Source organism: Frankliniella occidentalis, unplaced genomic scaffold (genome assembly GCF_000697945.3).
Source record: "Frankliniella occidentalis isolate FOCC.00 unplaced genomic scaffold, Focc_3.1 Scaffold461, whole genome shotgun sequence".
In the NCBI taxonomy this organism is placed as follows: domain Eukaryota; kingdom Metazoa; phylum Arthropoda; class Insecta; order Thysanoptera; family Thripidae; genus Frankliniella; species Frankliniella occidentalis.
Genome location: NW_026267579.1, coordinates 10,171 through 19,019, shown reverse-complemented (window position 1 = coordinate 19,019; position 8,849 = coordinate 10,171). Strand labels below are relative to the sequence as shown.

The 8,849-nt window shown below is 40.0% G+C and overlaps 2 protein-coding genes across 2 annotated transcripts; one reads left to right on the top strand and one right to left on the bottom strand.

Annotated features, from left to right (window-relative positions):
* The first annotated feature begins 1,101 nt into the window (after positions 1-1,101).
* Positions 1,102-2,545, top strand: LOC113205742 (proteasome subunit beta type-3). The gene is made up of 5 exons (XM_052274900.1): positions 1,102-1,270; positions 1,599-1,715; positions 1,797-1,972; positions 2,052-2,324; positions 2,422-2,545. The coding sequence occupies exons 1-5, from the start codon at positions 1,268-1,270 to the stop codon at positions 2,468-2,470; spliced, it is 618 nt and encodes a 205-aa protein (XP_052130860.1). The 5' UTR covers positions 1,102-1,267; the 3' UTR covers positions 2,471-2,545.
* Positions 2,539-8,063, bottom strand: LOC113205735 (ankyrin repeat and zinc finger domain-containing protein 1). The gene is made up of 12 exons (XM_026421470.2): positions 7,723-8,063; positions 5,838-5,973; positions 5,361-5,561; positions 5,119-5,279; positions 4,930-5,041; positions 4,682-4,833; positions 4,366-4,591; positions 3,722-4,267; positions 3,389-3,608; positions 3,170-3,311; positions 2,923-3,096; positions 2,539-2,839 (listed from the first exon to the last, which is right to left on the bottom strand). The coding sequence occupies exons 2-12, from the start codon at positions 5,956-5,958 to the stop codon at positions 2,630-2,632; spliced, it is 2,265 nt and encodes a 754-aa protein (XP_026277255.1). The 5' UTR covers positions 5,959-5,973; positions 7,723-8,063; the 3' UTR covers positions 2,539-2,629.
* Between the last annotated feature and the right edge of the window lie 786 nt (positions 8,064-8,849).

Genomic DNA, 8,849 nt, shown 5'->3' with positions numbered 1-8,849 from the left:
AGGAACTTAGACACGGTGTAGGTAAACAAGCTTTCCCTAATCCCAATGTAAAAAGTGAGTGACAAAACATGCTGCTTTTCTCACCTAGCATATCTGGGTTGCGCATGTTTAGAACCAACGGGTCACCTCAGTGATCAGAGCAGCTCCTGCAAAGCAATAGACAGTCAGTAGAGTTATCGAAGCTGTAACAAGTAACAAATAATCAACGTTCATTGAATGACAAATCTATGTGAATACGAGGCTCCTTTACGGACAGCTTGAGATATTTTCTGAGAAGTATTAACATTTATACAAACAATGATGGTAATTATTTTATTGGGAAAAAAGCTCGTTTAAAATTGTGCTGAGACAACATTCCTTCTAATATCATTTTAATAAATTATGGGAAGGTATGACGTCGGTACGTACCACTCAGGGCTACTTTAATTGGCAGTGAATAGCACTTGCTGACATTGATTGACAATCAGTTGATAAGTGGGCAAGGGTTGTTTGGGTAGGCAATGGTTTAACTCAAACATGACACTCACAAAGTGGAAAACACAAGTATTACCATAGCAGTGAAATGATCGAAGAGAGGTGCAGAACCGGCGGAATGGTCTATTAATGAATACAATAATACATTTTACACAGACAGTGAAAGACAAGTAACAGTCCCTTTAACCTACAAGACATGTTAATTGAAGTTCTTTCACAAAAAAGACACAGTTACACCAGTTACAGTAAATAGAATAGCATCACTAGGTGACTGAAATATAAACCGTTGTCTCCGCCATCAATACGAGTAACGACAATTTTTAACAATCTAGTCAAACATAAAATTTCCAGTTTGTTTATTTGGCTGTCAACGATCCACCGCAATGAACAGAATCACCAACATGGCGATACTCAATGCATACAGACAAATGCCAATTTTTAATAGAATTATAGCTTGAAATGAAAATAATTTTCTTTCAAATGCTAAATTATGACTTTTTTTAATTTCTGTTTGGAGAAAGTTTTCTTCTTCACCGGGAATTTATGTGGCCCTATAACAGAAATATCAACTATTCCGTGGTTTGTCTTCCTGCGAAAACGTCATCCAGCGCAACCTAGTGGATGATTTCTTAACTATCTCCGTCCGCTGCTGTTGTGTTGAATCGCAAGTCACCGGTTCGCACTTCGGTTCGGTGTGTTTGATTTCAATTTTAATTGCTGCTCTTGGGATTTCTTAGGAATTTTTTTGAATTTGTTTAAACAGTGTCCTTGGAGACCCTTACAAACTACAACCATGGTGAGTATCTGTGCAAACATCTTTACCCTCCCAACTAGAAATGCCTGACTTGTCATCACGACATTAACTTCTATTTTCTGCATTTGTGTGAATCTATCAAGTTTCAGCGCGACATTTATCATGAGAAAGCCTTGCATTTTCTCTCTAGTATTTGTGACTCCCAACTTGTTTTTGCTTATTACCTACTTGAGAAAGTGTGTTTCTACTTAGAGGTTATAGTAGATGATGAATATCCAGTTTTCCATTCCATGCAACGTTATGTGTTCCGTTACTGTGTTTATCGAGTCTATTAAATTTTTTCGATTAACTTGGTCTTCTTATTTTTCAGTCTATTATGGAATATAATGGTGGTTGCGTCCTTTCTATGATGGGAAAGGACTGTGTTGCAATTGCGTCAGACTTGCGGTTTGGTGTTCAAGGAATGACGGTTGCTACCAACTATGAGGTAAGAATGGCTCAGACTTGTTTTTTTTCTGTCTATTTTTACATAATTGTAATGTGATATGTTATACGCTTGTCCTTTTAGAAAGTATTTGAGATTGGACCTCAACTATATGTTGGTCTTCCTGGCTTGGCTACAGACACAGAATCTGTACTTCAGCGACTGAAATTGCGTGTTAATTTATATGAGCTGAAAGAAGGAAGACGGATGCAGCCAGCTGTTCTGACTTCAATGATTGCAAACATGCTGTATGAAAGGAGGTATATTCAAATTTTTCTAGTATTTTATTTTGGAATCACTTTGATGTTAATTATACTTACCTGCAATTCTCCTTTCCAGATTTGGACCTTACTTTGTTGAGCCTGTAATTGCTGGTTTTGACACCAAGAAACAACAGCCGTACTTGGCTAGTATGGATCTTATAGGATGTGTTACTGCTACCGATGAGTTTGCCCTTGCCGGTACCTGTGGTGAACAGATGTATGGTATGAGTGAAGCTCTTTGGCAGCCTGATTTAAATGCGGATGAGCTTTTTGAATGCATCTCACAGGCCATGATGAATGCATTTGATCGTGATGCTGTCTCTGGTATGGGTGCTATTGTTCATATCATGTAAGTGTTGCAATGTTTATTTTTCCATCATGTGATTTAAGGATGAAGGTGGTGACAACTGAGAAATATTTGTTCTTAAACTCTCTTTCTTTTTCAGTGAGAAAGACAAGGTCACCACCCGCAGGATAAAGACCAGAATGGACTGAAATTTCTCTTACAACTTTTTTATGTTTCGATGGGGGAGAAATTCTAATTTAAGTATAATAAACATAACTTTCCCATATCAGAAATTTATTTACACCCCACACTCATAAATTAAGCAGGTTGACCAATAACTGAAGAAATATGTTACTGGACTGTTATGTTCAAATTCGTTTAAGGTCAGAATTTTCTTGCATACGGTGGACTCTTAGACATTCCACAGAGCAGAATTTGTTGTGGTTATATTCAAATGTTGCCTGACCGGATATGTCACTGCCACATACAAAACATCGTAAAAGAACTAATTTTTTGCCTTCATCCACAGTGCCTCTTCTCTGTGCAGCTAAAATCCTTCTCTCAGCAGCCAATGCCCTCTGAAAATAGAATAGTTTTGGTGTGCTACATATTATATATATCTATATATTTAATAAGCATGATGATCATATTAATTTGTTACCTTGTCTCTGTCACTCATGGCCATGAAGCGTTCTTTCTCTTCTCTTTCCAACTTTTCTTCTGCCTTTGCTTTTAACTTAGCTTTCTCTCTATCTTTCTTTGCTTTTTTTTGAGCTGCTTTTCTCTCTGCTATTTCCCTCTCCTCCTCCTCTGTCAGAGGTAATGGTATTAAAGACTGAAACAAAAAAGATATAAACATAAGGAAACTGTCTTCAGAAAATTTAGTTTTTCCAAACAAAATTACTTACTTTAGAGTAGTCAAACTTATCAGGATGTTCAATTCGGAAATTTTGAAAAGCTTTCCTTATATCTTTTGTTGCTGACACACCAAATGGTGTCTGACATTTCTTATTCCATGTAGAGGGATCAGCACCACAGGCCATGAGTTCACTGAAGAAGCAAATGGAAGTCAAGATAACTGATAATATAACAAATGTAATTCAAATAAAATTAGATGTACAATATACCTTATCATTGATGTTGCTCCTGACCTTGAAGCAACATGTAAAGCAGTGTTGTTCCCTTCTGCTATAGGGAGATTAAGAATCCTATCCAACCCTCCAGGCAACTCAGATGGTAAACTTTGAATGAAGGCAGGCGACAGGCAAGTTTGAAGGCGACTCACATCACCAGACTGTATAGCACCCAGGAGTTCTTTTTGAAAAATGGTAAGTGGTGAAAAAGCCTCTGCAACAGTTCATTATTTGATGAATAGAAAAAACTTTTCCAGGTGATTTTCATTCTTATGACAAAGCGTAGAAGCACACCTTCCCTGTTTCAGGTTTATCAGTAGATCTTACCTTCATCCTCCTGTTTCTTCTTCAATTCTGCAACTGCTTTTTTCCTTGCCTTCTTTTCTGCTATTTTCTGTTTCTTCTCAGCATCCTTAGCTTTAGCTAGCTCTTCTCTCTCAACATCCTCCTTTGATCTATTGTCTAGCAGCACATAAGAGGCTGCAGAGAGTTTTCTTTGTTTTACCTTCTCTTTCTTTTTCTTTGTTTCATTTTTAATCATAAGATCAAAATTTTCTACATTATCTTTGAAACTAATTTCTACTTCCTGGCAAGTAAGGCTCCCATCGCTTCCTCCACCTCCAATGGCATTTTCATCTTCACTTGCTTTTTCAGACTCAGAAGTAGGCCGAGAAAGATTGGCAGGTAGAGGCCTTTGTGGGGATGGCCGTGATTTGGCACGGTTTGGCTTAATACCCCCTTTAACTTTACTTCTACTGCGTGGAACCTCTTCAACTTCCTCAGAATATTTTCCACTCCCTTTTTCCTCTTTAGCTGCTACATATTTTCTCTCGGGTGAAGGTGGATAATTCGCCTGGAATTCTGTTTCAAGACCTTGAATAAAAAATGTATATCATAAGTCTTACGCTCATTTACTGAGAAGATTTTCACAAATTTCCTATTAACCACTTATTTACTACACATGTACCAACCATGCACTTCTATAAAAGATAGGATTCCATGAACTCTCTGGACTTCATTGTAAGTAGCTCGGCGAGTAGGAAATGGTATAGTCCGTAGCCTTGAATCTGTTTTATCAAGAGGTGGATTTTTACCTCCAAAGAGAACAGACCTATTGTTAGGCCCTACTGCTCGATAAAATATTAGATTACAGGAATTAAAATGATCTCCCCATGTAGAGATGAGCTCTTGAACATGCTAAAATAAAAAGTTAATAGGTAGGGTGAAGATCTGCACCAAATGTAGAGGTCCAAATGAAAGACAACATGTAGCTTCATCAATACAAACCTGAACCAATTGCTGCTCATTATATCTTCGTAGACTAGCTCCAGCACTTTTAGGATGATTGCCACCTCTGCTATCTCTCGTACTTTGAGATCCACCTTGCTTAGCTCGCACAGTGTAACAGTGAAAGGTTTTGTGAACAATTGCCTCCTGACCTATAAAGAGTTAATTTTAAAAAAATAATGTTTTGAAAATGTTAGGAAAATTCATATTTTAGAAGGAGGAGACTGGCTGCTAGAAAATGAACACACCTTCAAAGATTGCAGCTGCAAAATGGCCTCCCCCAAGCATTATTATGGCCCATTTATTTTGACAGCGTAAATTCAAAGCTTCATTTACCAAAGTATCTGGTTCAGGACGTTCCTGAAAGTAAACCAGAGTATTAACCCAAAAAGCAGAGTATCCTGTTATAAACATGTGTCACATTAAAAGAGACATACCTTGCTGGAAGAGAGCAAACAATAATATAGAGACACAACTTGATCTTTATTGTTTCTAAAGAAGACTTTGGCGTGACGAGATGGCACTAGTTCAGAGTTGTCATTTTTATCTCCTTCTGTTTCCGACTCTGACTCAGATCCCGAAATACTTTCAATATCATCTGTGAACAGATATTTCTTAGATTTAGATTTAATTAGCTGGAGATTTTGCCGAGCAAATTCACCACCAAGTACCAATATACCTCCTCTGTCTGCTAAAGCTGTAAAGGCTTCTTCGGGGACAGATGACAGTCCTGCTAGTTGTCTTTTTATATTGTATCTATGCCAATCTAATTTAAAATGAGCACGTTGAGCTGTGGGATTGGGGAACTTGACTGAACAGCAAGAGCAAGAATGAGCATCTGCCACTACCAGATCTTCCAGCTGTTTAGTTACCTCAGGGGCTGAAATTTAATTTGGGAAATAAGTGGGAAATATTTTCAAAACAGAACAAAAATCTTTGTTGAGTTGGATAGAGATGTAATGGCAAAAGTAAGTGCGGATTCACCGGGATCCTCCAGCGAATGTGGTTTTAGCCTAACATTCGCAGGCAACAGTGCAGATAAGATATTGTAGTACCATACTCCCAGAGTGGTACCACATTCGCCGGAGGAACTCGGTGAATCTGGACTTTCGCCGAGAAATGGCAGGATTCGCCGGCCACTGGACATTTTACTCACACATTGTATCAGGATCCAAGGCAGGTGTTCTTCCCCTCAACATACACTGGGCTAACTGAAGTCCATTTGATAACTCCTCATACTCCTCACGTGCAAAAATGCAGCAACCCTTTTTCTCCATGTTTGAGTTACTTAACTGTAAAAGAAGAAAGTTAATAATTTTTGGGGTAGATAGAAAAATATTTTCGTAGATTTGTAGAGTTAGAAGGGTAGGTTTTTAAAAATTTTAGTCCAAAAATAAAAAGTCAAAGGAATATTCATACAAGAAAGCATTCCTTCTCTTTATTGTTCTCCTTTTTCAGTTTAGTAATGTAAAAACAAAGTTACATATTTTCAGAATCACATAAATCACACAAACGCCCACAAAAAATGCCTAGAACATGAGAAAATTCAAGTATGCCTTACTGAACCTCATTCTGATAGAAGCATATGTTCAACATGACTTAATGTTGCTTTCATCATGCTTTCACAGTCTTAACCTTAACAACAACTATTGAATGTAATTGATTTACAACTTAAAATAATTTTAGATTAAATTTGGTTGCCTATATTTTATGATATAAACAAAAACAGCTTTCAAATACAGTAGATTTTAAGGTATACAAACTTTAGGCTGAATAATGAGACTACTTAGCGAGTTAAATCCAAACATTTGGTCCAAACATCTTTTCTTAAAATAAATTAATTCAATTTGATAGCAGAGAAGCACACATAATTTGATGTTACTAATAAAATACTACTAAAGTGGTAAAGATGAGAAAGATGTCAGTGGTACTCAAAATAAATCAGCAAGGAAAGGATGACCCCATTAACTAGTCCAATAGTGTGGCCTAGATGGAAAGGTGTTGGCCATGAGAATCTGGAAAGAGAGATGAAATTTTCATTCACACGACAAATAAAGAACAGTATTTTGTGGTGGGGGTGAGGAAGAATGCCTACCACCTGCCTACTCACAGTTTTTTCTTCACTGGTTCTGCAGGTGTAGGATAAGCTCCAGGTATACAACTGTCAAGGAAAACAGTGTACCATGTAATGACCAACATGGCTACACCACAGAGTAGGGGCAATACCATTGCCGTCAAACTGTCGGAGACGCTCCATATCGTAAGTGGAGCAGTGTAAAGGGAGTTTATCCCTGAAGATGCAGCCAATAGCCATTTTCCTGAAAAAGAAAAAAAAAAAACAGATAAGAGAGACTGAGCATGAACATTTCAAAAGAAAACAATACAAACAAAAGCCAAATGTCAAATTGACATTGTTAGAGAAATTTGTTACAAAACATTTGGAACATACCTTTCCACCTTAGCGTTCTTAAAATAAAAAAAACAAAACAAACACTTCCCCCCACAAATTTTATGCATTATATCTCGCAATGTTTGCCATCCTTTGTTTTCTTTAATAGTTTAAATATCACATACAAAATTTAAAAAATTGTAGTGGGTAAAGAGTTGTGCAATGCTGTACCCTCATTGGAATGAATTATCAGAAAAAAAAGTTTTCATGCAAATATGATTAAAGCATAAAAGTGTACGCCAAAACTAAAATGTCTAATATCAACAACAAACATTATTATTTAACTTGGTGAAACCAAGTTGAAACAGCTGGTTCTTGCTCTGAGTTATGCAATTAACAAATTGCAGTGTGAGTACATGTCACTGATAAAATATAAGTTAGCATACATCATTCTTGAAAAAAGAAGATAAACATATCATCAAATTTATCACCAAACCATTATTTGTGCGTAAATGAACTTCGAAGAGACGTCGCGAGCCGAGCGGGGCTTCTCCAATCTTGGGACACTGGACCGGTATCAATCGCGTTACTGTATAGTGCACTCGTAAAACTCGCATGCGCTAGTGAAACAGTTACACGAAATACTACTTACGATCGACAAAACTATGTAGAGCCTTCAGAAGAAGGGCAACGAGAGAGATTCGAAGGAGCAGGGACGATATGCTCTTCTCGCTGAGGTGGTCCTTAACCTCCGCGGCGTTCCCGTCGACTGCTTCGTCGTCTGCTGGCGGAGCGGGGCGAACCAGTCCCCCTCGCAAGTGTGCGAAACCCTCGCGGGCCGTGCTCAGCACCCGCTTGCCGTACGACCCAGCGGACGCGAGCAGATTACTCATTTGCGAATCGGCGCTGTGAGTCACAGCACCCAGCACCTCACGTCCGCGACAAGCACAAGCAGGCCAACAACATCGAAAACCGTGTGGGGCAGCAACAACAACAACATCGCACGCATGCGCACCAACCATTCGTCGCAGATATGAGAAATATACCGGGACGTTGACCTGATGGGATGGCATCTGCATCGCCTGGGACTTCCCCGAACCTAGCGACGGCATTTGAAACCGTGTCGCCGCGTTCATGTAGGCTCAGCGGCAGCGCCCCTGCCCCCTGCCCTGCCCGCACGGGGCTCACCGACATCGTAGAGCCGCCAGCCGTGCAAGGAACGGCAGGGCATCTCACAAGTAGTACAGAATATACCGTACTTTGTGGGATGTCTGTCCAGGCAAGACTATGGCCAACTGGCCGATGTCCGTCCGGCATTCCGTTTGGGTCCACAGTTGTCCAGAGAGGGTATGGAGGGTGGGGGGTGAAGGGCGGAGGAGAGAAGGGACAGACGGGTGGAAGGGAGAGGGCACGGGGTGAGGGGGTGGGTGCGAGGGGAAGGTCCGCGAAAAGCCCTGAGTCATGCCCGTTGCGCTGTCCTGGTCCCGGGGCCGGCCGGGCCCAGCCTGGGCCTCACCTCGCGGTAGGGATATCGGACCCTCCACGCTTTTTCTACTGTCAAAGGCTGCATAATTGTTTGGATGTGCGTGCAGTGCGTACACCTTTCAGTGTCTCGTATCCCGGCCACCCCCACCTGACACATTCCACTCTACTTACATTCGCCCTCCCCCCACCCTCCCCCAAAAAGAAGCACTGTACTCGAAAACGAAACTAGAAAATACAGGACGGATCAAGGTAGCCCGAGGAGGTAGCCTTTGCTGGGTTGGGACGGGTTGGTGA